At 37.6% G+C, this 26950-nt stretch overlaps 5 protein-coding genes and 1 long non-coding RNA gene across 6 annotated transcripts; all 6 read left to right on the top strand.

Moving 5' to 3' along the window:
* The first annotated feature begins 1912 nt into the window (after positions 1–1912).
* LOC133985334 (interferon-induced protein with tetratricopeptide repeats 1B-like) lies at positions 1913–4389 on the top strand. The gene is made up of 2 exons (XM_062424946.1): positions 1913–1964; positions 3087–4389. The coding sequence occupies exons 1-2, from the start codon at positions 1936–1938 to the stop codon at positions 4387–4389; spliced, it is 1332 nt and encodes a 443-aa protein (XP_062280930.1). The 5' UTR covers positions 1913–1935.
* A 1897-nt stretch (positions 4390–6286) lies between these two features.
* On the top strand, positions 6287–21504 carry LOC133985294 (interferon-induced protein with tetratricopeptide repeats 1-like). Its single transcript, XM_062424889.1, has 2 exons — positions 6287–6407; positions 20193–21504. The coding sequence occupies exons 1-2, from the start codon at positions 6403–6405 to the stop codon at positions 21502–21504; spliced, it is 1317 nt and encodes a 438-aa protein (XP_062280873.1). The 5' UTR covers positions 6287–6402.
* Positions 6436–9112, top strand: LOC133984680 (interferon-induced protein with tetratricopeptide repeats 1-like). The gene is made up of 2 exons (XM_062424131.1): positions 6436–6473; positions 7804–9112. Exons 1-2 carry the CDS (start codon positions 6436–6438, stop codon positions 9110–9112), a joined length of 1347 nt encoding a protein of 448 aa, XP_062280115.1.
* On the top strand, positions 9585–15348 carry LOC133985349 (uncharacterized). The gene is made up of 2 exons (XR_009925448.1): positions 9585–9744; positions 14539–15348. It is a non-coding gene; the product is annotated as an uncharacterized LOC133985349 (long non-coding RNA).
* LOC133985336 (interferon-induced protein with tetratricopeptide repeats 1-like) lies at positions 11316–15348 on the top strand. Its single transcript, XM_062424950.1, has 2 exons — positions 11316–11439; positions 13131–15348. The coding sequence occupies exons 1-2, from the start codon at positions 11435–11437 to the stop codon at positions 14437–14439; spliced, it is 1314 nt and encodes a 437-aa protein (XP_062280934.1). The 5' UTR covers positions 11316–11434; the 3' UTR covers positions 14440–15348.
* Positions 21505–23706: 2202 nt separating the features above from the next.
* Positions 23707–26737, top strand: LOC133985295 (interferon-induced protein with tetratricopeptide repeats 1-like). Its single transcript, XM_062424890.1, is given in 3 exon segments — positions 23707–23719; positions 25431–26672; positions 26674–26737. Coding segments are annotated over 3 exon segments (1311 nt in total). The 5' UTR covers positions 23707–23714.
* The last annotated feature ends 213 nt before the right edge of the window (positions 26738–26950 follow it).

Consider the following 26950-nt stretch of genomic DNA (forward strand, 5'->3'; position numbering starts at 1 on the left):
ACAACAGTCAGGAGCCGAAATGAACATAAAGTGTGTTTATCTTGCTGTAATGATTCCTCCTGTTCATACTGACCATTAGAAGATCCCTTCATAATGTTTACTATGGAAGTGATGGAGGACTAAACCCACAGTCCTCCTTCTGTGGAAACATGGATTTAAAAGTTGATCTGAAGCTAATATGAAGCTTCAGTCGTCCAAACGAGTCAAATTTTCATCTTCTATGTTTCAGTGTTACAGTGTTTTTAGCAGCAAAGTCTTTTTGTTACTATACTTCCACCACAGCTCAACAGGGAAACACTAAGAGGGAATCTGATGCTAAAAAGACTGTAAATGTGTCAGATATCCACTTGAAATGACTCCACTTGTTTCCCAGCAACAGAAACTTACTGACTGACTTTCCAAATAATAGAAACTCAGCACTCATCATATTTAAATAATACATGTTTACACAGAAGGAGGACTGTGGATTTAGTCCTCCATCACTTCCATTGTAAACATTATGAAGGGATCTTCTAATGGTCAGTATGAACAGGAGGAATGATTACAGCAAGAGAAACACACTTCATGTTCATGTGGGCTCCTGACTGCTGTTGAAGACAGTATTAAATAATTGTGAATGAGTTCTTACAGGGAAAATCTGATGAGAGTTTAGTTTCTGTTTTGCAGAAATCAGGTTGTACGTTTCTGTTGCTGGGAAACAAAACTTAAGATACCTTTTCTATTGTTTTCTTTTCTCCGAGTTTCTCTCATGAGTCTCCATGTTTCCTCTCGTCTCTCTGTACCTTAATGAAGAGTTTCTGCAGGTCTGAATTTCTCTGCAGCGAACTGTCGTCTGTTGGCGTCGCCCCACCTCCAGAAGTCCTTTCAACACCACAGCAGACAAAGCAAAGCAGAAATTGGGATAATATGAACTGATTTTATGCCAGCGAACTTAAAAGCTGCTTCAGACTACAGAACTATTGAGTGCACCATTAAAGTCCAACATGTGTTAATAAAGTGTCATTTAGAAGTATTTACTTGCATTAACCACTATACCAAGGTTGCAACTGCTCTTCCTGGATCCATACAAATTAACATTACATCATAACCTAAAACAGTAGTGTGATAAAAAATCCAAAGCAAAATGATGTAGGCCTGGCTGTTCATGTTCTGCACACTAGATGTTTATTTGTCAAACCAACGTGAATTTTTATCTTTATCAGTTTTACAAGTTGAAATTGTTTGTGTAAACTGACAGTCTAATAATGTAATTTATGTACTTTGTGCATCTCTCTACTTAATCCAGCCAAAAGCTACAGCATTCACTACACTTATATAGAAAGCAAATGTGGCAATAAAAAAAGCAACATTACTTCATACATACAAAATAGTGTGAGGATTTTAACATGTTAGGCTCTTCCTCTCATTATCATTAACTTTTTCAGGGGAAGAAATCAGGCAAAAAAACTCTCAGTGCACATGAAAACATTATTTGACATAAACATTATTTCTTGAAGCTAATGCAACACTGTAGGTCCTTAAAACAACTGGCATCAATAGGAAACAACAGTATATTACCACTACATCATTGGATGAGGGCTTCATCTGCTACCTGCAGAATGCACAAACACAAAATCAAACAAAAAGAGATTACACAAACATATGTGTACAAGCAATACTGAATATCTGCATTAAGTTATCTCATCAAGTTTAGTGAGGAATGTGAAGCTGCAGGAGAGCAATTAAAAGTAAGAGACGTTCAATGGCCAACAGAAAGTCAACAAGTGCCAAGTGCCATATCAACATAGATTGTTGCACTGTGCCCCGTAATAAATTCATTTTATGGATATAAAGCTCAACATCACAGCAGACACAGCAAAGCAGACGTTGGATAATAGCTACTGATTGTACGACAGCTAACCCAAAAGCTGCTTCAGACTAATATTTACAGAACTAATGAGAGCAGGAAACAGCAGGATAATGAGGTGAGTAGCTGCTTCTGCTGTTCAAATAATATATAAAATGACCTATTCTAAAGTGTCAGAGTCCAAAATGTTAACATTATGGATCTTATAGAGTACCGACGACGGTTTATCAGTCAGTGCTACAGAGATCCATTTACTCTTTTCCTTCTTTTACCTTTGATTTTAACGCCCATGTATTATATTTTAGGGTTCTTGCCTTTTGTGTGAAATTATTAACATCTTCAGAGAGTTGATAGTGACTGCTGCTCTCTGTCTCTCTTTGTTTTTGAGGTTTGAATGATATCGAATTGATTTTGAATATCAAGGGTGACATTGTGGTTAGCTGGGTTTTTAGATTATCTCAGACTTTCAGCTACTTAAAAGTAAAAATGTCCTGAGAGGGCTGAAGAGCTCAGGACTCATTCATTCATTTATTACAAAATGACTGGTAACTTATCAAAATATTAACAAATACTACCGCAGCTATGGTTGTGGAGATTACATTAACATAACCAAAGTGGAATAAGTGTCAAATAAACATTTAAATAATTATATCTATCAGTTTCAGTACTCTGTCTGACCAAACTAAATCTTAATCGGGTAATCTCAATGAGTAAACCAACAGTGACACCTAGTGACCTTTAGCCCGACATGGCAGCGATCACAGATGACTGGGCATTTCATTAGTAACATTAAATTAGTTCAAATATCATACCTATCATTAACTAAACAAAGTCATTGTACTTTTCTGTCATAAGAACAGTAAATACAAATATAAGCTGAATATCTACTAGATAAGACTGCAAAGATAAGTATTAATGCACAAGAGAAAAGACAGAAAGAGGAATCTATCATGTGGGATAATTACAATATTTACAAAGTGCCATATGTAGAACAACAATATTCTGTTTTATACAATATACTCCAAAGAAAACGAAACCCAGAAAACTACTTACAGAAAGTAAAAAATGCACACCATCACCTGGATGGCACATTGGTGTAAACCATAGATTCATTTTATTCTGAGTGGTCTAGCCTTTCTGACAACATGAGATGAACTGAGGTTACTCAAACATATCAAACTCAGAGCACATTATATAATGATGATGTGTTTTAATATTTGGTGTTTTTATTCTCCATCAGTGCTGCTCAGAGTCAGTCAACACTGGAGGCCAAACTGAAGGCCCTGCAGTGCCACTTCACCTGGGACATCGACACCAACAGGTATAAACTGTTAAGTCTTCTGGAAAAGCTGAAGGACATCGGCACCGAGGAGGGAAACATCTGGCTGGGTCACATTTACAACTTGCAGGGGTACATTCACTGCAAGCTGGGCTTGATTGAAGACGCCGGCCGTTTCCTCAGTAAGGCCACAGAGGCCTTCCGCCGATTGAGAAACCCCGTCTTAAATGAAGGTCCCTGCTTGGTGGTGAACTACGGGAACCTGGCTTGGCTGCACCACCAGCTGGGAGAAAAAGCAAAAACTCAGACTTACCTGTCAAAGGTCGAAACCCTGCTGAACAAATACCCATCTCCATCCCAGGACGTGCTCTATCCAGAGATCTACGCTGAAAAAGCCTGGACCCTGATGAAGTTTGGAAAAGACAAAAACAAGCTGGTTGCAGATTACTTCCAGATAGCCATCAGGATGCAGCCGGACATGGTGGAGTGGAACACCAGTCATGTGATAGCGTTAGCAAAGGCTTATAAGTACAGCGACAAATCAGTGGAGGGAAAAATCACTGAGGAAATGAGAATGGCCAAGGAACAGGATCCAGAGAATTTCTACCTTGCTGCTCTTGACCTTGAGCAGCGTGCTAGGAAAGGAGAAAAAATTGAAGATGAAGCACGTGAGTTAGCCAGAAAGGTTTTGGAGAATCCTGTCAGCAGCTACAGTGGTATCAAAGTGTTATTAAGGGTTTACAAAAAACAATCTGTTGATGAAGCTATTGCTCTGGCAGAGGAGGCTCTGGCAAAACATCCAGATGAACGCTACCTGAAGAGGTGTGCTGCTCTCTGCTACAGATGGCGGATAGTTTTCCTCCACGACAGCATAAAGCAAAGTACAACACACAGAGCAATCAGTCTCCATAAAGAAGTGATTTCTCTTTACCCTCATTCAGCACTTCTGAAAATATCCCTCGCTAATATATACGCAAAGTCAAATCAGGGCCTTGCTAAAGCTGAACAGATTTACCAGGACCTGCTAAAAAAGGCTCTGGAACCTGTAGACAAACAAATGATTTACAACTACTACGCAAAATACTTAAATCATGGTCGAAAAGATTATAACAGGTCGATAGAATATCACATGAAGGCAGCAGAGATACAACAACAATCCTACTATCAAGAGGACAGCATCAAAATTCTGAGAAAGATTAAAGAAAAAAACAGGAGCCGAAGGTGTAGTGATATAGAGGAGTTACTGGCCAAACTGAAAGTTTAGACATCTTAAATCCTGGTGAAAGTGTCGGCATTACATAACCTAAAAAATCTGTACTTATTCATCAATATTATTTTATACACATTATGAAAACTTGTGTAAAGAATCTGTGGAAGTTACAGAAATGGATATTACTTCAAATCATTTGACAGAGATAAAATGGTCAGTGGTTAAAATACATGTCATGAATAGAGTGTGTGAACTAATTGTTTCGTTGGTGATTAAGCTAAATCATGAACTATAAGAGTTTTTTTCTGTCTTCAATAATATTTTTTACTGAATGAAATGACAAGACCAAAATAACACGGAGAAGTAAACATCTGAATACAGAGAAAGTAGAAAAAAGTTTAGAGAGAGACAAGTTATTTATGATTAATTCATTGATGGTTTCAAAGTTGTAGATAGTTTAGTTTAGTTGTACTAATGAAAGAGTATTTTAACACCTGGACTCATGTATAACCAAGGTGCTTACTATATTCCTGGTTTGTTGATTTTTCTTTCCTGGCACTGTTTCAAATTCATATAAGAGCATAATACACTGTATATGAAATTTTCTTTATTATAAGCTTCGTAAAAGGTAAAACCATCTAAAAGAAAATGTAATGATTAATATGATGTATAACCTGAATATCATCACAAAGTGAAACTTATTGTGTGTAGAAACTTGTACACTATACTGATGCTATGAAATAAAGAATATTAGATACTCTAAAAGTTTGTTTTGTTGCTAATTTACAATAAATGTGCAATTTTGCATCACTGCATACAAAACAATGATGGACGTCAAACTGCAACTATGAAAACACATTATCATTTTAAGACATCTTCCCTTCTTAAAACAACAGTCAGGAGCCCAAATGAACATTGAACCTTTTTTTCTTGCTGTAATGATTCCTCCTGTTCATACTGACCATAGAAGAACTGTATTTCAACGTTACAGTGTTTTTAGTACCAAAGTCTTTGTGTTACTATACTTCCACCACAGCTCAACAGGGAAACACTAAGAGGGAATCTGATGCTAAAAACACTGTAAATGTGTCAGATATCCACTTGATATGACTAACTCAGACTGCTGAAGACTCATCTTCGGTCAACTTTTAAATGCATTTTTGCATCGTTAGACAATTTAACATGTTGTTTATTTTATATCTGCTTGCTACAGTATAAACAGTAATATGATGCAACACTAACTGAAATATTCCAGTCTGACCACATGTTTATGGCAGCAACTTTCTATCAGATGGAGATAACAAGTCATTTGCATCCTTTTATACACATTTAAATGTCAGTGGTGTAAGAAGTAGGCCTTAGCAACCACAATGTAATATACACCATTACATGTAAAAATCCTGCTTTGAAACTCCTACTTAAAAAGCTCCAATCAACTTTTAAATCCATGTTTCCACAGAAGGAGGACTGTGGATTTAGTCCTCCATCACTAACATTGTAAACATGATGAAGGATCTTCTAATGCTCAGTATGAACAGGAGGAATCATTACAGCAAGAAATACACACTTCATGTTTATTTGAGCTCCTGATTGTTGTTTGAAGACATTATTAAATAATTGTGAACGAGTTCTTAAAGGGGAAATCTGATAAGTGTTGAGTTTCTGTTATTCGGGAAATCAGGCAGTAAGTTTCTGTTGCTGGGAAACGAAACTTAAGATGCCTTTGAATTGACGAGAAGCGATTAGTTTTCACGCGAATTTACCAGCTTGAAAACAATAGAATTTTTTTTTTTCTCTTGTTTTCTCCCAGTTTCATCATCTCATGAGTCTCCATATTTCCTCTCGTCTCTCTGCACCTTTATTGTGTTTCTGCAGGTTTGTATTACTCTGCAGCGAACTGTCGTCTTCGCACCGCCTCCGGAAGTCTTTTCTGCACCGGTAGATATAAAACTAAACATCACAGCTGACACAGCAAAGCAGAGGCTGGATAATAGCGACTGATCTTACATCAGCTGCTGCTTCAGACTCATATTTACAAAACTACCGAGTGAAGGAAACAGCAGGATAATGAGGTGAGTAGCTGTTCAAATAATATATAAAATGTCTTATTCATACGCTACTACTAGTACTGCTATTAGGTTACTGATAATAATAACAACGTATTACTCACTTCCTGCTGTAGAAATACTAAATCCATCAATTTAGTTTTACACAGTCAAAGATGAGAGTTAAAACTATCAGAACCGTCCATTAAAACCCAACATGTGTTAAAGTGACATTTATATTATTTACATGCATCCTCATTAGCAGGTTTTTAATTATTTGTTTTATTTTTTGGATGGTGCAATTTGGCACACATCATAACAAAAAACAAATAAAGTGTGAAGTTGTTATAGTTGGTTCAAATAAAGTGTGAAGTTGTTATAGTTGGTTTATACAAACTCAAATTTAAAAGCAATTATTTTTAAAAGCTTGTTATATTATCCATTGTGTCAAATCTTCATCTGAAAAGTAACTAAAGCTATCAAATAAATGTAGTGGAGTAGAAAGTACAATATTTCCCTCTGAGATGTAGAAAGTAGCATCACATGGAAATACTACAGTAAAGTACAAGTACCTAAAACTGTACTGCAGTAAAGTACAAGTACCTCAAACTGTACTACTGTAAAGTACAAGTACCTCTAACTGTACTACAGTAAAGTACAAGTACATTAAACTGTACTACAGTAAAGTACAAGTACCACAAACTGTACTACAGTAGAGTACAAGTACCTCAAACTGTACTGCAGTAAAGTACAAGTACATTAAACTGTACTACAGTAAAGTACAAGTACCTCAAACTGTACTGCAGTAAAGTACAAGTACATTAAACTGTACCACAGTAAAGTACAAGTACCTTAACATTATACTCACAGTACTTGAGTAAATGTACTTAGTTACTTTCCACCACTGAAGTCCTTCAGCCATCTTACTTCAGTTCCTTCCTCATTCCCTACATAGTTTCTCCTCTCCTTTATTTCCTCATCTCCTCCTTTTCTTTTTTATTTATTTCGTCCTTCCTGTCTTTCAGCTCACTTCTCCATTCCTTAACTTCACTCAGCGTTTCCTTCTATCCTCTCCATGCCTATCTTTCTTTTTCCATTCTTTTTATTAATTCTTACTTGCTCATATAATTATTGTTCTTTTGTTTGTTGCCTTGTACTTTCTACTTTACTTTCCTACCTTTACCCCTCCTTTATTTTCTCTCTATCCGTACTTTCCTTTATTGCTTTGTTCCTTTCTTGACTCCCTCCATTCCTCCCCTCATTCCCTACTTCCTTGTTTCCTACCTGTTTACTCAAAGCTCTTTATAAATTTTATCCTTCCTTCCACATGAGATGAACTGTGGTTACATATCAAGCTTCAGAGCATATTATGTTAACATGAAAATAATGTGTTTTAATATTAGTTGTTTTTATTCTCCATCAGTGCTGCTCAGAATCAGTCAACTATGGAGGACAAACTGAATGCCCTGCACTGCCACTTCACCTGGGATATCGACACCAGCAGGTCCAAACTTTTCCGTCTCAGGGACAAACTGGAGGACATCGGCACAGAGGAGGGAAACAGCTGGCTGGGTCACATTTACAACCTGCAGGGATACATTCAATACCAGTTGGGCTTCACTGAAGATGCTCAGCGATTCTTCAGCAAAGCCACAGAGGCCTTCCGCCGGGCAAGAAAGGTCTCAGATGAAGGTCCCTGGTTGGTGGTGAACTACGGGAACCTGGCTTGGCTGCACCACCAGCTGGGAGAAAAAGCAGAGAGTCAGACTTACCTGTCAAAGGTTGAGAACCTTCTGAAAGAATACCCATCTCCATCCCAGGATGAGCTCCATCCAGAGATCTACGCTGAAAAAGCCTGGACCCTGATGAAGTTCGGCAAAGACAAAAAGGTGATGGTCGCAGATTACTTCCAGAGAGCCATCAGGATGCAGCCGGACATGGTGGAGTGGTACACTAGTCATGTGATAGCGTTACTTAATGCTTTAAAGCACTGTGACAAACCACTGGAGGAAGAGATCCTGGAGAAAATGAGAATGGCCAAGGAACAGGATCCAGAGAATTTCTACCTTGCTGCTCTTGACCTCGAGCAGCGTGCTAAGAAAGGAGAAAGAATTGAAGATGAAGCACGTGAGTTAGCCAGAAAGGTTTTGGAGAATCCTGTCAGCAGTTACAGTGGAATGAAAGCATTGATACGGGTTTACAAAAACTATGTATCTGTTGATGAAGCTATTGATTTGGCAGAGGAGGCTCTGGAGAAACATCCAGATGAACGTTTCCTGAAGAGGTGTGCTGCTCTCTGCTACAAATGGAAGATCCTTTTCTCCAGAGACAGTCCTGTAAAACCAAGCATGATAGACAAAGCAATCAGTCTCCACAATGAAGTGATTTCTCTTTACCCTCATGCGTCACTTGTGAAGAAAATAGATCTCGCAAATGTAAATGCAAAGTCAAAACAGGGTCTTGCTAAAGCTGCGCAGATTTACCAGGAGCTGCTAGAAATGGATCTGGAACCTGCAGACAAACAGCTGCTTTACAACGGCTATGCAAAATATTTAAACTTTGATCTGCGAGATTACAACAAGTCAATCGAATATCACATGAAGGCGGCAGCGATACCGGAACAATCCTTCTTTCGGGAGAACAGCATCAAAGTTCTGAAGAAGATTAAAGAAAGAAACAGGAACCGAAAGTGTAGAGATATAGAGAGGTTCCTGGCCAAGCTGGACATCTAGAAAATCAGGGTTTCTGCAGGTTTGAACAAGTTAAATTTAAGACTTTTTAAGACCTTTTTAAGACCATTATGAATTAAATTTAAGACCGACACGAAGTACGCAAAAGTAAGGAAAAATTTGCAGTCCCAGAATTATTTTCAAAGTAAATAAACATCCGATCTTGAGTGTGACACCAGCGCTTTCACACCAACTCTGCCTAATTTGAGGGACTTCGTGCAGATAATGCACACTGCACTTCAAATTGATTGTTTAGTATCAGTTTTAACCAAACACTGAATTCTGATTTGTTCAAGCCAACACTACCTGGATCCTTTCAGAAAGAATTACAACAGATTTCTCTGAAAAAAAAAAAAAAAACAACAACAAAAGAAAAAGGCGACGGAGGAAGCAGTAAATTAACGTACATATTTAAAACCTAGTATGCAACAAATGGATTTAAGGATTTAAGACTTTTTAAGGCCTAAAACTGAGATTATTAAATCTTAGACTTTTTAAGACTTTTTAAGACCCTGCAGAAACCCTAGAAAATACTAAATCTTGGAGTACATTTAGATACTCATTACTTAAAAAGCTCTATATACTCATCATTATGATTAGAAAAACTTGCAGAGATTTGTCAAAGTTATAGAAAGGTTACGTCTTCAAATAATGATAAAATTTAAACTAGTGAAACGCCGATCAAAGTGTTTTGAGACAGCAGGTCTAACAGGACTGAGTAGTTGACCATTTTTTAACTATATAATGAGAGCTGAATACGCCTTTGAGCTTTGTAATTATTTGCAGAAGGAGAACTTTGTGAAGAAAAAGTAGTAGGACAGGAAGTGTGAGGCTGCGGGACTGAATGAAAAGTTCAAACTTCACCTGGTCAACCAGTGTGTGGAGTGAAATGTGAACAAAGGATTGTCTGTTTTATTTAAAAATAAAAGCACAAATCTTTTTATTCCCATTGGACTGCAGACATCAGTTCACAATTAATCCACACAATGTTTTTATTCTTTGTAGATTGACTGTTGTAAACTTGTGAATTTGCACTGTTAAACTAACAGATTTGGAAAGTGTGACAAGTCCCTCTAATCAGTATTCAATTCAATTCAATGTTATTTATATAGCGCCAAATCACAACAAAAGTTATCTCAAAGCACTTTTTGCATAGAGCAGGTCTAGATCGTACTCTGTAATATAATTCAGAGACCCAACATTACCCCATGAGCAAGCACTTATACTCATATATAAACATGGTGTTTTCTATATAACTGGTGTGGTTAGTTTGTCTTTGAGGTTTATGAAATGTGCTTTGCTGTAAGCTTTGTATTGGTAAAAGATAAAAATGTTCTTATTGGTAATGTGTAATGATCAATATTATTCATTACCTGAATATAATCATAAAGTGGAATTTATTGTGTGGTTAAAAACTTGTACATGATACTAAAACTATTAAATAAACACTATAAAATCTTCTTTAAGTTTGTTTTGGTGTTTAATTTACAAGAAATTAATGTTTTCTACACAGTTTTGCAGCAGTGTACAAAAACCATTGATGGATTGAAAACTACAAATATAAAAAACAAACTGCCAACACTAAAGGAGAGTGAACATTGAAACATGGTTTTCTTGCTGTAACTATTCCTCCCAGTCCGAGTTAGTCATATCAAGTGATATCTGACACATTTACAGTCTTTTTAGCATCAAATTCCCTCTTAGTGTTTCCCTGTTGAGCTGTGGTGGAAGTATAGTAACACAAAGACTTTGGTACTAAAAACACTGTAACGTTGAAACATAGAAGATCAAGATTTGACTCATTTGAACGCTGCTTCATATTAGCTTCAGATCAACTTTTAAATCCATGTTTACACAGAAGGAGGACTGTGGATTTAGTCCTCCATCACTTCCATTGTGAGTTCATTATGAAGGGATCTTCTAATGGTCAGTATGAACAGGAGGAATCATTACAGTAAACATGATGAAGGGATCTTCTAATGGTCAGTATGAACAGGAGGAATCATTACAGAGAGATAAACACATTCATGTTCCTTTGGGCTCCTGACTGTTGGTTTGAGACTTTAAAAAAAACAGTGAAACCGTCCTTTAAGGCTTAATCTGACGAGTCCGGACTTTTATTCGGGCAGTGAGTTTCTATTGCTGGGAAACGACAGTTCGCGTCGTCCCGCCTCCAGAAGTCATTTCTGCATCAGAAAGATCAACGTCACAGCGGACACAGGAAAGCAGAAGTTGGGAAATAGTTACTGATTTTACAACTGCGAACCTAAAAGCTGCTTCAGACTAATATTAACAGAACCACTGAGAGCAGGAAACAGCAGGATAATGAGGTGAGTAGCTGCTACAGTTCAAATAATATGTAAAAAGAATGTCTTATTTTGGAGAATCAGATCCCAAAATATTAACATTGTGGATCTTACAAGTTAATGACGACGTTTTTATTACCGGTCAGTGCTGCAGGGTCCTTCCTTACTTCCCGTTATCTTGTTCCATTCCTCTCTTCTTACTTTCGCCTTTAGTTTGCCCACCTTTTATTAAATTGTACGTCTCTTGCTTCTTTTCTGTCTTCATATTACTTTTCAACCAGGACCAGGGTCAGGATTTAAAAAAAAAAAAAAAAAAAAAAGTGCTGAGGTGCATGAGTCATGTGCTGCAAATCCACCACACCCAAATATATTTTTGACAAGTCTGTACAATATATATTATCATTACTATTTTGCATATAACTATTATGCTATAACTGATCAGTTTCTTTCAGTCAGTTTATCACGCTTTCCCCGCTTTATTGTGTAAAGTTATTATTTTTTAAGTTGTGTAAAAAGTATCAGAGACATCCATTAAGACCCACCATGTGTATTTAGGTCTAATAATGTGTTAATAAGATCTTCCTCAGTAGATACAGCTCTGCTCTCAGACATCTTTCATCCTTTCCTTCCATGATTTCGTCTTCTCTCTTGATTTGATCCTCTCCCATTTTATATTTTTTCCTTCTGTCCTCTTCCTGCCTTCTTTTCTTTTATTACCTTCAGATTCTTATTTAGTCATCCCTCGCTTCCATCATTCACATCTATTTGTTGTTCCTTTGCTTCCCTCTTCACTTCTTTCTTTCTATCCTCGTTTACTACTTTACTTTCTTACCTTATCCTCTTCTTAACTTAATTTCCCTTTGTGGTTTCTTTCATGTTTTCTTTTCTCTCCTCTTAAATTTATTTCATCATCCGTTCCTCCCCTGATTCACTCATTTCTTATTACCTTCCTGTCCATTCAATGCTCCTTGCTCCATTCTGCTTTCCCTCCCCACACGTGTAGATGAGCTTTCTGTCGTAAGAACACAGGACTGGAGACTGGAGATTAGTTTTTTTGTCTTCTTTATTGATGTGTGGGTGCAGTTCAACAGAAGCAAATTGAGGAGAAACAATATAAAAATCAGCTTACTGATTAGTAATGACTGGCAATTTATCCAAATATTAATAAATACTACCACAGCTTTGGTTATGGGGATTACATTAACATAACAAAAGTGGAATAAGTATCACTAAACATTTGAATTATTATATCCAACCAAACCTACAATAACCTAAAACCTCAGTTTCAGTACTCTCACCAAACAGGGTAATCTCACTGAGTAAACCAACAGTGACACCTATTGGCCTGTAGCCTGACATGGCAGCTGAAAACAGATGAATGGGCACTTCATCAATAACACTAAATTAACTAAAATACCATACCTATCATTAACTTAACAAAGTAACTGTGCCGTCCTGTCATCCTAAGAACAGTCAATAGCAATATAAACTGAATACCTACTATGTAAAGAAAAGTATTAATGAACAAGAGAAAAGACAAGCACTAAAGATAAACACTCAAAAGAAAAATAAACAGAAAACTACTTAGAGAAGTTTAAAAACACACACCACCACCTGGATGGCGCATGAACTGTGGTCACTCAAACATAACAAACTCAAAGCATATTATATACTGATAATGTGTTTTAATATTAGTTATTTGTGTTCTCCATCAGTGCTGCTGAGAGTCAGTCATCACTGGAGGCCAAACTGAAGGCCCTGCACTGCCACTTCACCTGGGACATCGACACCAACAGGTCTAAACTGTTACGTCTTGTGGAGAAGCTGAAGGACATCGGCACCGAGGAGGGAAACATCTGGCTGGGTCACATTTACAACCTGCAGGGGTACATTCACTACCAGCTGGGCTTGAATGAAGATGCACAGTGTTTCCTCAGCAAAGCCACAGAGGCCTTCCACCAGTCAAGAAAGGTTTCAGATGAAGGTCCCTGGTTGGTGGTGAACTACGGGAACCTGGCTTGGCTGCACCACCAGCTGGGAGAAAAAGCAGAGAGTCAGACTTACCTGTCAAAGGTCGACACCCTGCTGAAAGAATACCCATCTCCATCCCAGGATGAGCTCCATCCAGAGATCTACGCTGAAAAAGCCTGGACCCTGATGAAGTTCGGCAAAGACAAAAAGGTGATGGTTGCAGATTACTTCCAGAGAGCCATCAGGATGCAGCCGGACATGGTTGAGTGGAATACCAGCTATGTGATAGCGTCAGTGAATAGGTACAGCAACAAACCAGAGAAAGAGACCCTGGAGAAAATGAGAATGGCCAAAGAACAGGATCCGGAGAATTTGTACCTTGCTGTTCTCGAACTTGAGCAGCGTGCTAAGAAAGGAGAAAGAATTGAAGATGAAGCACGTGAGTTAGCCAGAAAGGTTTTGAAGAATCCTGTCAGCAGCTACAGTGGTATGAAAACCTTATTAAGGGTTTACAAAAACTATGTATCTGCTGATGAAGCTATTGATTTGGCAGAGGAAGCTCTGGCAAAACATCCAGATGAACGTTACCTGAAGAGGTGTGCTGCTCTCTGCTACAAATGGAGGATAGTTTTTCACAACGACAGTCACATAAAGCAAAACACAATACACAGAGCAATCAGTCTCCATAAAGAAGTGATTTCTCTTTACCCTCATTCAGCACTTCTGATGAAAATATCCCTCGCTAATGTATGTGCAAAGTCAAATCAGGGCCTTGCCAAAGCTGAGCAGATTTACCAGGAACTGCTAATAATGGATCTGAAACCTGTAGAAAAACAGATGGTTTACAACTACTATGCAAAATATTTAAACTTTGATCAAAAAGATAGCCGCAGATCGATAGAATATCACAAGAAAGTGGCAGCGATACCGCAACAATCCTACTATCGAGAGAACAGCGTCAAACTTCTGGAGAAGACTGAGGGAAGAAACAGGAGCCGAATCCAAGGACGAGTCGATGAGTTTCTGGCCTTCATGGGAATTGAGGAATCCTAAATTGGGTGGAAAGTTTAGGTTCTCCATTACCTAAAAAATCTGTATGTTCATCGTTCTGATTTTCTACACATTAGAAAAAGATTTGTGGATTAGAGAAAGGATCAAGTTTTCAAATAATGATAAAATGGACACAAGTGAAGCCCCTAAGTGCTTTGAGAGTCTAGTCAGTCAAGTGACACCAAAAAGGTTGACAAATTTGAACTGTATACAAATGAGAGATTAAATCGCGTTGTAGTTCATTGCAGAAAGAAAAAAAACCTTTTGACAGTTTGACATAATTCAAATCACTTAATTTCAATGGGACCGTGCCATTCAGATCAGTTAATCCAAATGTTCCCTTTTTTTAAATGAAGTGTTGTAAACTTTTGAACTTACATAATTGAACAACAAAGTATGACAAGCTGCTTATTCCAGAAATGCCCCCCCCCCCCAATCAGTACATATATATTGACATTATAGTGAAGTTAATGAAAGGCAAATACTGCTGCAAGAAAGGAAAAAAAAGAAGTCTTAATAAATAAAAGAAAAAGATGTTCAGCAGTAATAAAGTTTATGTGATTTGACTGAAACAAGCTGAATCATTCTAAAGCACAATGATCATTACAATAATCATGTTATCTATTTCAATGGTCAGATTTATGCAGATGTTCTTGGGCTCATATATAAACATGGTGTTTTCTTTTTGGGGTGTTCATTATGTCTTTTTATTTGCACTATATTTAAAGTTTATATAAGAACATAATGCACTTTGTATGAAATTTGCTTTGCTGCAAGCTTTGTAGTCATGAAACAGAAAAATGTAATGATTAATATGATTTATAACCTGAATTATAATCACAAAGTGGAACTGGTTGTGTATCTCACTTGTACATGCCACTAATACTAATAAATAAACTATAAAAGCTAATATTAATTTGTTTTTGTGTTTAATTTACAATACGTACATGTTCTCAACAGTTTTGTATCACCTCCAGTCGATTAACCACTTGCCTGTATTTTGTTCCATTTTTTTAAGGCTTCTTTAAGCAGCTGTTGTTTACACGGCTGACATTTTTAGTTTATTTATTTAAAAAGGGACAGTGTACATTCATGAACATTTCAAATTCAAATGTAAATGCACCGGAATTAGCTAAAATACCTGGTTTTCATCCGTTGTCCCTTGTCAGGTCAGAAAAGAAAGAAAGAAAAATAAAGTCTAGTCTGAAAAATGAGGCTAATCTGGAGTTGCATTCTTTTTCACGGCCAGCAGGTGGCGACTGCAAAAACATCCGATTGTATGGACGTCTATGAGAAAACGTCTCACTTGATTTAGTATCTCAGTGAACATTTTCATTATAAGTATATGGTCTAACTCGCTCTTCTTTAATACAGCACGATGTTCATTATGTCAATTATGGTCCCATTAACATTAGTCTTATCACAGTTAACAGTTAACCATAGACTGTAAATGGACCGTGCTAACCAAGCTAGCAGCTAGTGCTAAGGTAAACTACACCCTCTTCTGATGTAATGGTGACTACAATCCTTTTTTCTTTTCTTTTTTTTTTTTAAAAGTCTGTTTGGGTGAGTACTCTGAGGCAGGAGCTAAAAAAGTATCAGGATTATCCCAGCAGCTTGGGAACCAGGTATTAGTTTTTAGCATGTTTTGTTATTTCCATGCGTTTCATAAGTGGTTGCCTGTGTGTACTTTCGTTTCTCTACAGGTAAGAATAACATTGCCAGACAGGTTTTTTTTTTTTTTTTGTTTTGTTTATCAGGTTTAATTGTCAGTGAGTCAGCAGAGATCTGTGGAGTGAGTAAGCAAAGGAGGAACATCAATTTACCAAGTAGATGGAGTAATGCTGAGCAAAATTTGGACAAAATCCATAAGAGAAATGGAGGCAAACTTCTTTAACAGCATGGAAGAGGCATCTGGGGAAAATAGAAGTAAAGCAGCAGAGTAACTGATGCTTTGATTTTTTTCTATCTTTTCAACAAAATATTTCAAGAACTTCACTCAGTCCTCTACAGAGGTGGTACGAGTGGCTGGGGTAGAGTTCCCTAAACTGTTGATGGTGTAAAAGAGAAATCTTGAGTTTTAAGTAGGAGGGTTTGTCACTCTTTATCAATAACTCAAAAGATAATAACACCCTCATGTGGAGACAATGAAGCTGAAGTTGAGACTTTTCCCATTTACATTCAGCTCTTTAAAAAACTGAAAAGAAAATGTAAAATATCTTTATTCTTTCAGGGTCTGGGGTTAGAGCAGGGATGTCCAAACTATTCCATAAAGTTTCATGTGGCTGCAGGTTTTCATTCCAACCAAGCATGAGAAGAGCAGGCTTGACTCATTTAATCAACTGATCTCAGTCATCAGACAGTTGATTGATCAAATCATGTGCTCTTTATTGTTTGGAACAAAAACCTGCAGGCACACGACCCTTTATGGAATAGTTTGGACATGCCTGGGTTGGAGGGACGGCAGGACCGCACCCTGTCAGCAGATTCTTTGGTCAAGACTTGTCAAACACATTAAATATATTAACTATATTATTTCCATTGTTACACTGTGTAATAAAACCATGAGCACTGAATGAATCAGCCTGCCTCTGCTCAACAAAAATTCAGAACAAAAGAAACTTACAGAAATAGAAACTTAGGGAAATAGAAACTTAGGTTTCTACAACAATACTAAAGACATGCAGTAAAACTTGATCTGTAGCATTCCAACAGCTTTTGCACTCCACCTCTATAATTAACCTTCAGCGTCATTATGAACGTATAAAACTTGTGATCAATGTCAGATTATTCACAGCAAAGCAGAAGTTGGACAGTAGATATTGATTTCGTGTCAGAGAACCCAAAAGCCAAAATATTTAGACAACTAGTCGAGGAAACTGCAATATAATGAGGTGAGTACTTCTGCATGTCATATTTATTTATATTTATGATGATTATTATTATTATTATTATTATAACCAATTGTTTTCTATAAATTGTATCCCACACAGCCAGGAATATCATGCTAAATCTATCAATTTTGTTTTAATTTAAGACATTTTCTTGATTTTAATTTTAATCTTTTATTTTGCTCTTCCTGTTTCAGCTCGCTTCTCAATTTCTTTACCTTTTTCTTTTCCTATTTGCTTTTTCCTTCTGTCCTCCTTTCTGTCCAGGTAATGCTCCTTACTAAATTTCTTTTCTGTCGTTCCGTCACTTCTTCCTCCGTTCCCTCCTGCCTTTCAACTCAATACTCATTTTCCATTTCGTCATTCTGTAGTTACTCAAATATATCAAGCTTCAAAGTGTTACAGAAAATGTCCCCAGTAGGCAAAAAAAACACAAGGGACTACACAACAGATTTAACAGACTGATAGTGAGTGGAAATCTGAGCTGAGTAGATACACTGCTGGGAGTTGATTAGTGGATGGAATTCAGGTGTGCAGGTGATCAGGAGAGTAGGATGCCGCACCCACATCACATAAAGAGATAGACAGAAAAACAGGAACACAAGGGAGGGGAAGGTACAGGAAAACATGTGAAGGGGGAAGGAGAAGGCTGTACCCTGAAACACAGCGTATTATATTAACATGCTGATGATGTGTTTTAATATTATTTGTTTTTATTCTCCATCAGTGCTTCTTTCACAAAATTAAACACAATGAGATTTCACAAACACATTACCAATGTGTACAGGCAATCTTACACTGGATATTGCATTATTTCATCTAATCAGATATGGTGAGGAATGTGAGGCTGCAGAATTAAAGGACAGTTATGAGGATTCCAATTAAAAATAAGAGATGTTCAAAGGCCAAGACACAGTCAGCAAGTGCCATGTCAACACAGATTATTGCACTGTGCCCTATAATTAATGTATTTTATGAATATAAAGCTCACAGGAGACACAGCAAAGCAGAAGTTGGATAATATCAACTGATTGTATGCCAGAGAACCCAAAAGCTGCTTCAGACTAATATTTACAGAAACAGCAGGATGATGAGGTGAGTAGCTGCTTTTTGCAGTTCAAACAATATATAAAATATCTTATTTTAGAGCAACATAGCCCAAAATATCAACATTTTTATCAGTTAGTATTGCAGTCCTCTATTACTTTTGTTAGTCTTGTTACATTTATTGTTTTCATTATTTTGCCATCTTAATTTAAAATTCCTTAAATTATTTTTTATGTTTATTGTTTTTTTCTGTTTTCCATATTACCTTTCAACCTTTGTCTTCTGAGACTTGGCGATGACTGCAGCTCTCTCTCTCTCTCTCTCTTGAGACTTGAATGATATTGAATTGATATTGAATATCAAACGCAAAATCAGACAATCAGACATTGGCTAAGTGAGTATGGGGTTTTTGTTTTATGTCTGACTTTCAACCACTAAAAACTAAAATGTCCTGACAGCGCTGAGAGAGCTCAGGATTAATCTATAAGAGTTGCTTTATTGCAAACAATCGCAATCAATCAGTTTCAGCTGTTGTGTGAAATACAGCCAACTGTGGACAACAAACAGAATATCAGTACTGATGTTTCTATGAACTCTAACATGTTTCAATTCACGGTGCCATTAAGGGCCTCAACCAGTCAACCCTCACCTACAGTCATAATCTTTGGGTAGTGTCCGAAAGAATGAGATCCCTGATACAAGTGGCTGAAATGAGTGTGTGGGGTCAGACTCAGAAGACTCGGGGTCAGGAGTTCAGACATCTGGGGGCGGCTAGGGGTAGAGAATTGAAAAGAGCCAGTTGAGGTGGTTCAGGCACCTGGTCATGATGCCTCCTGGACTCCTTCCTTTGGAGGTGTTCCAGGCACATTCAACTGGGAGGCGACCACGGGGCAGACCCAGAACACGCTGGAGGAATTACATATCTCTCCCGGCCTGGGAAGCTGATGGGTGTGGCTGGGGAGAGGGATGTCTGGGTTTTATTGCTCGGCCTAATGCCACCACGACCCAGCCTTGGATAAACTGCAGAAAATTAATGGATTAGCTGCTGCAGTTCAAAATAATCTTAATTATTCTTTTACTTTATAGGATATTATTATAACTGATGGTTCCTTTCTCTCCTCTTAAACTTATTTTGTCATCCATTCCTCCACTCAGTCCCTTCTTCCTTTCCTTTACAATCGATGCTCTTTGCTCAATTTCTTAATTCCCTCCCTGCATAGGTGAAGATTAGCGATCTCAAAGTTCAACTGCAAGCCACTGAGTGTCGGTCAGAAATAGTATGAAAATCAGCTTACGGATTTATCAAAAAATATTAACTAATACTACCACATCTTTGGTCATGGAGATTACATTAACATAAATAAAATTACCTTAACCTCAATGTCAGTATTCTCTCACCAAACTAATCTTAACAGGGTAATCTCACTGAGGAAATCAACAGTGACACCTAGTGGCCTTTAGCCTGACATGGCAGCTGATCATAGATGGCTGGGCACTTAATAAGTGACACTCAATTAACTCAAATCCCATACTTATCATTACTAATAACTAACTCATAACTCATACATAAGTCGTATCATAACTAAACAAATAACTGCACCCTTCTTTTTATCCTTAGAGCAGTGAATAGCAAGAGAAACTACTGTGTAAAGACAAGTATTAATGCACAAGAGAAAATACGTAGAAAGAGGAATCTACCATGTGGGATGATAATGTCCTTATTTACAAAGTGCTTTATTTAGAACAACAGGTTTACATGGCAGATAAACAACATGCCGATGATGTGCTCTAATTTTAGTTGTTTTTATTCTCCATCAGTGCTGCTCAGAGTCAGTCAACACTGGAGGACAAACTGAAGTCCCTGCAGTGCCACTTCACCTGGGACATTGACCCTGGCACAACCAAACTTTTACTCTTCAGGGACAAACTGGAGGACATCGGCAATGATGATGGAAACAGCTGGATGGGTCACAATTACAACCTGCAGGGATACATTCAATACCAGCTGGGCTTCACTGAAGACGCCCAGCGTTTCTTCAGCAAAGCCACAGAGGCCTTCCGCCGGGCAAGAAAGGTCTCAGATGAAGGTCCCTGGTTGGTGGTGAACTACGGGAACCTGGCTTGGCTGCACCACCACCTGGGAGAAGAAGCAGAGAGTCAGACTTACCTGTCAAAGGTCGAAACCCTGCTGAAAGAATACCCATCTCCATCCCAGGGCGAGCTCCATCCAGAGATCTACGCTGAAAAAGCCTGGACCCTGATGAAGTTCGGCAAAGACCAAAAGCTGCTGGCTGCAGATTACTTCCGGAGAGCCATCAGGATGCAGCCGGACATGGTGGAATGGCACACCAGCTATATGATTGCGTCAGTGAAGGCTTATAAGTACAGTGACAAACCACAGGAGGAAGACATCATGGAGAAAATGAGAATGACCAAGGAACAGGATCCAGAGAATTTGTACCTTGCTGTTCTCGACCTTGAGCAGCGTGCTCAGGAAGGAGAAAGAATTGAAGATGAAGCACGTGAGTTAGCCAGAAAGGTTTTGGAGAATCCTGTCAGCAGCTACAGTGGAATGAAAAAGTTATTATGGCTTTACAAAAACTATTTATCTGTTGATGAAGCTATTGATTTGGCAGAGGAGGCTCTGGCAAAACATCCAGATCAACGCTACCTGAAGTGGTGTGCTGCTCTCTGCTACAAATGGAAGATAGTTTCTTACAATGAAAGCCGCATAAAGCAAAGCATGATAGACAGAGCGATCAGTCTCCATAAAGAAGTGATCTCAGTTTACCATCATCCATCATCACTTCTGAAGAAAATAGCCCTCGCAAATATATGTGCAAAGTCAAATCATGGCCAGGTCGAAGCTGAGCAGATTTACCAGGAGCTGCTAGAAATGGATCTGGAACCTGAAGAGAAACAGATGGTTTTCCATTTTTATGCAAATTACTTAAACATCAAGAGCCACAGGTCGACAGAATACCACATGAAGGCGGCAGAGATACAACACAAATCCTACTTTCGAGAGAACAGCGTCAAAGTGCTGAAGAGGATTAAAGACAGAAACAGGAACCAAATGTGTAGAGAAATAGAGGAGCTACTGGCCAATCTGGAAGTTGAGAGATCCTAAATCCAGATGAAAGTGTAGGTTGTAATTGTACAGACATACAAAATCAGTAGTCAGTGGTTCAAATATATGTTAAGAATAGGGTGCGTGAACTAATTGTCTTGTTAGTGATTAAGCTAAATCTTAAGCTATCAGAGTTTTTTCCTGTCTTCATGATTTTTTACTAAACAAAATAACAGAGAACTAAACACGTGAATACAGAGAAAGTAGAAAAATGTTAAGAAACAAGTCATTTGTAATTATTTGTCGATGATTTCAAAGTTATTTTTACATGATAGCAAACCTAATGGAAGTACATATTTTCTATATATTTGTAAGAAACAAGATAAATCATTAATATCACTGGGATGATGTTTGAAATAAAATGCACTGTGAATGTGTTAAAATGCCGTTACTATAACCCTGTAGATTATATTACTGATGCTGAAAGAGTTTGATGGACTCATCTATAACCACAATGATTACTGTCCTCCTGGTTTGTTGATTTATTTTTTCTAAGCACTGTATTTAAAGTTTGTATAAGAACATAATGCACTTTATATTTCAGATCGCTCTTATTAATCATAGCAGCACGATGCTGCATTGATTAGCACTGTTGCCTCATAGTAAGAAGGTTCTGGGCTGTATAGAAGCAAATCTTGTTTCTCTTTTGCTAGTCACAAAAAAAAAGTACAATATACAGTTTTGCCTTTGCTTGATTATATACATGCATACCTGCACTCTAAAGCCTCTTGATTCTGTGCATTACAGTGCACTTTACTGTATAACAGGTGATACATTTCTGACTCACCGCTGCCTTCCTGACATAAAGGTGGGATGGTCTGCCTTAACAGACAGAAGGGAGCGGCATGGTAGACTTGTTGGGAAAACTGCTCAGTTATCTTTGTTAAATACATTAAAACACGACACCTTTAATGTCAGGTCTCAGGATATTTTAACATTATCAGAAAAATCTAAATGTTTATTCTCTTATTTCATTCAAACTTTTTTAAAGGTTGTACTTGCGTGTTGTCAATCATGTTTGCAGATTTTTTTCTTAATGTGTAAATGTATGTCTGAATTATTTATTGTCTGTTTATTTGTATGTGTAAACTAAATAGATTCATATCTCAGTGAGACCACCTGTTTCAGTAATGGATTAATTAAATAAATATGAAATCTGCCATGCTGTAAGCTTTGCAATAATGAAAAAGGAAATTGAAATGTAATGATTAAATATGATGTATAACCTGAATATAACCACAAAGTGGAACTCATTGTGTGAGTAGATACTTGTACACTGCACTCATACTATTAAATGAGCACTATAAAATATTTTTAAGTTTGTTTAGTTGATTAATTTAAAGTTCTGCAGCACTGCACATAAAACTGATGGATGTCAAACTACGATTATGGAAACTTACAGCTAACATTAAATTGAAAGTCTTAAAGAAACAAAATGTTGATCCCAAGATTTAATATTTTATGTTCTGTTTTCAAACACTTGAACGTTTTACAAATTTCTACATATTTTCTCAAGATGTTTCCTTAGAAATAATTGTTTGCTCATAATTATACTAGGAGAACTGAAACTTCCATGAAGAAATGCTCAATTTAAGAAGATTTATTGAATATTTAAATGTATTCTCCACTCATGTTCAACTGTATCCTTATAGACAGATTTCACATTTTTGCATTTTCAGCTATTCAAAGTCCAACAAATCATCAAATGGAATTCATCAAATGTTAGTGACTGACCACTCTTTCTCATTGATTAGTAGCAATTTACATAGTTCTTAATAACACTTTACAGAACAACACAACCATAAAAAAAAACCTCAATGGATCCTTGGATCAGGGCTTCATTCACAAAATGAAACAAAATGAGATTTCACAAAGACATTACCTATGTGTACAGGAAATACTGAATATCTGCATTAAGTAATCTCATCAGATTTAGTGAGCAATGTGAAGCTGCAGAAAGGAAGGAGGAAGGAAAAGTTTCTGAGGATAGCAATTTAAAATAAGTTCAAAGGCCAACAGAAAGTCAACAAGTGCCAAGTGCCATATCAACATAGATTGTTGCACTGTGCCCCGTAATAAATTCATTTTATGGATATACAACTCAACATCACAGCACATCCAGCAAAGCAGACGTTGGATAAAAGCAACTGATTGTATGCCAGAGAACCCAAAAGCTGCTTCAGACTAATATTTACAGAAACAGCAGGATAATGAGGTGAGTAGCTGCTTCTGCAGTTCAAATTATATATAAAATGTCTTTTTTTAGAGCATTAGAACCCAAAATATTAACATTATGGATCTAACAAGTTAATGGTGCCATTTTTATTATCAATCAGTGCTGCAGTCCTCCATTACTTTTGTTACTCTTGTTGTATTTACTCTTTTCCTTTTATTGCCTTCTTAATTTAAAATGTATTCTATATTACCTTTCAACACGGACCATCAGGATAAAAATAGAGTGAAATTATTAACATCTTCAGAGAGCTAGTGATGAATGCAGCTCTCGCTATCTCTTGCTTTTGAGGCTTGACTGATATTGAATTGATAATGAATATCAAAGGTGAAATCTTCAGTCAGACATTGGGGTTAAGTGGGTATGGAGTTTTTTGTTTGATCTCTGACTTTGAGCTAAAATAAAAATGTCATGACAGCGCTGAGAGAGCTCAGGATTCATCTTTAGAGTTCCTTTATTCCAAACATCCCCAAACAATAATTACAGTAAGATCCTGACAGACCTGGTGTTAATAAAGTTACTGCTACCTGTTTCTCAGTTTGGAGAGTTATAGTTTCGGCTGCTGTGTGGAAACCTCTCCACTCACTCAGTCAGACTTAGAATAAGAGCAAACAGCACTCAGCTGCAAAACTTTATGGACGTTTATACGGCATCATATCATTAGCAAATAGCGGTTACAATTGATGCACAATTCATGGTGTCATTAGTGGCTGCAATACATGAAAAATAATTTGAATCATTCTTTTGGTTTATGGGATATTACTATAACTGATCAGCCCTTTCTCCCTCCTTAAACTTATTTTGGCATCCAGCCATGCACTCATTCACTTCTTCCCTATTACCTTCCTTTCCATTCAATGCTTATTGCTCCATTTTATTTTTTCCCTCCCTGCAGAGGTTTACATGAATGATCTCAAAGTTCAGCTGTAAGCCACTGAGTGTTGGTCAGGACACAAGACTGGAGACTCTGATGAGTTATTTATCTTCTTTATTGATGTGTGGGTGCGGTTCAACAGAGGCAAATAAAGAAGAAATAATATAAAAATCGGATTACTGATTAGTAAACTCTGGAAACCTATCAAAAGAGATAACATTAACATAACAAAAATGGAATAAGTAATAAATAAACATTTAGATAATTGTATCCACCCAACAATGACGTAAAACCTTAGTTTCAGTACTCTGTTCTCTCACCAAACTAAATCTTAACAGGGTAATCTCACTGAGTAAACCAACAGTGACATCTAGTGGCCTTAGATTGACATGGCACCTGATTGCAGATGACTGGACACTTCATTAGTAACATTCAATTAACTAAAATCCCATATCTATCATTAACTAAATAAAGTAACTGTAGCCTTCTGTCATCCTAAGTATGGTGAATAGCAATAAAGTGAATATGTGCCATGTAAAGACAAGCATTAATACACAAGAGAAAAAGACAAAGAATCATGTGGGACGATCATTTCCATCATCCACCATTTCCATTTAAAAGTGCCATATTTAAAACAAGAATATTCTGTTTACATGGTGTAAACTGGTGTAAAATATCAAAGATCAACCTATTCTGAATAGTGTGGCCTTTCTGACAGCATGAGATGAACACGTTATTCAAATATATCAAGCCTTGCAGCATATTATATTAACATGACAATGATGTGTTTTAATATTAATCGTTTTTATTCTCCATCAGTGCTGCTCAGAGTCAGTCAACACTGGAGGCCAAACTGAAGGCCTTGCAGTGCCACTTCACCTGGGACATCGACACCAGCAGGTCCAACCTTTTCCGTCTCAGGGACAGACTGGAGGACATCGGCACAGATGATGGGAACAACTGGCTGGGTCACATTTACAACCTGCAGGGATACATTCACTACCAGCTGGGCTTTATTGAAAATTCTCGGCGTTTCTTCAGCAAAGCCACAGAAGCCTTCCGCCGGGCAAGAAAGGTTTCAGATGAAGGTCCCTGGTTGGTGGTGAACTATGGGAACCTGGCTTGGCTGCACCACCAGCTGGGAGAACAGGCAGAGAGTCAGACTTACCTGTCAAAGGTCGACACCCTGCTGAGAGAAAACCCATCTCCATCCCAGGACGAGCTCCATCCAGAGATCTACGCTGAAAAGGCCTGGACCCTGATGAAGTTCGGCAAAGACAAAAAGGTGATGGTCGCAGATTGCTTCCAGAGAGCCATCAGAATGCAGCCGGACATGGTGGAATGGTACACTAGTCATGTGATGGTATTACTGAATGATTTAAAGAACTGTGACAAACCACAGGAGGAAGAGATCCTGGAGAAAATGAGAATGGCCAAAGATCAGGATCCGGAGAATTTGTACCTTGCTGCTCTCGAACTCGAGCAGCGTGCTATGAAAGGAGAAAGAATTGAAGATGAAGCACGTGAGTTAGCCAGAAAGGTTTTGAAGAATCCTGTCAGCAGCTACAGTGGAATGAAAACATTATTAAGGGTTTACAGTAAACACATATCTGTTGATGAAGCTATAGATTTGGCAGAGGAGGCTCTGGAAAAACATCCAGATGAACGTTACCTGAAGAGGTGTGCTGCTCTCTGCTACAAATGGAAGATCCTTTTCTCCAGAGATAGTCCCGCAAAGCAAAGCATGATAGACAGAGCAGTCAGTCTCCATAAGGAAGTGATTTCTCTTTATCCTCATGCGTCACTTGTAAAGAAAATAGATCTCGCAAATGTATATGCAAAGTCAAATCAGGGTCTTGCTAAAGCTGAGCAGATTTACCAGGAGCTGCTAGAAATGGATCTAGAAGCTGCAGGAAAACAGCTGCTTTACAACGGCTACGCAAAATATTTAAACGCTGCTCGACAAGATACCCACAGGTCAATAGAATATCACAAGAAGGCAGTAGAGATACAACAGCAATCATACTTTCGAGAGAACAGCATCAAAGCTCTGAGGAAGATTAGAGAAACAAATGTGTAGAGATATAGAGGAGTTCCTAACCAATCTGGAAATTGAGAGATCTTAAATCCAGATCAAAGTGTATTCCATTACCTAAAACATCTGTACATATTCATTATTCTGATTTTATATAAATTAGACAAACCTACGGGAGAAATTTACAGAAACAAATACTACTTCAAATAATTTTGCAAGACATACAAAATAGTCAGTGGTTCAAATACATGTTATGAATAAACTGTGTGAAATTACTGTCTTGTTAGTGATGAAGCTAGATCAT

The sequence above is a fragment of the Scomber scombrus genome, chromosome 8 (assembly GCF_963691925.1).
Source record: "Scomber scombrus chromosome 8, fScoSco1.1, whole genome shotgun sequence".
NCBI lineage: Eukaryota > Metazoa > Chordata > Actinopteri > Scombriformes > Scombridae > Scomber > Scomber scombrus.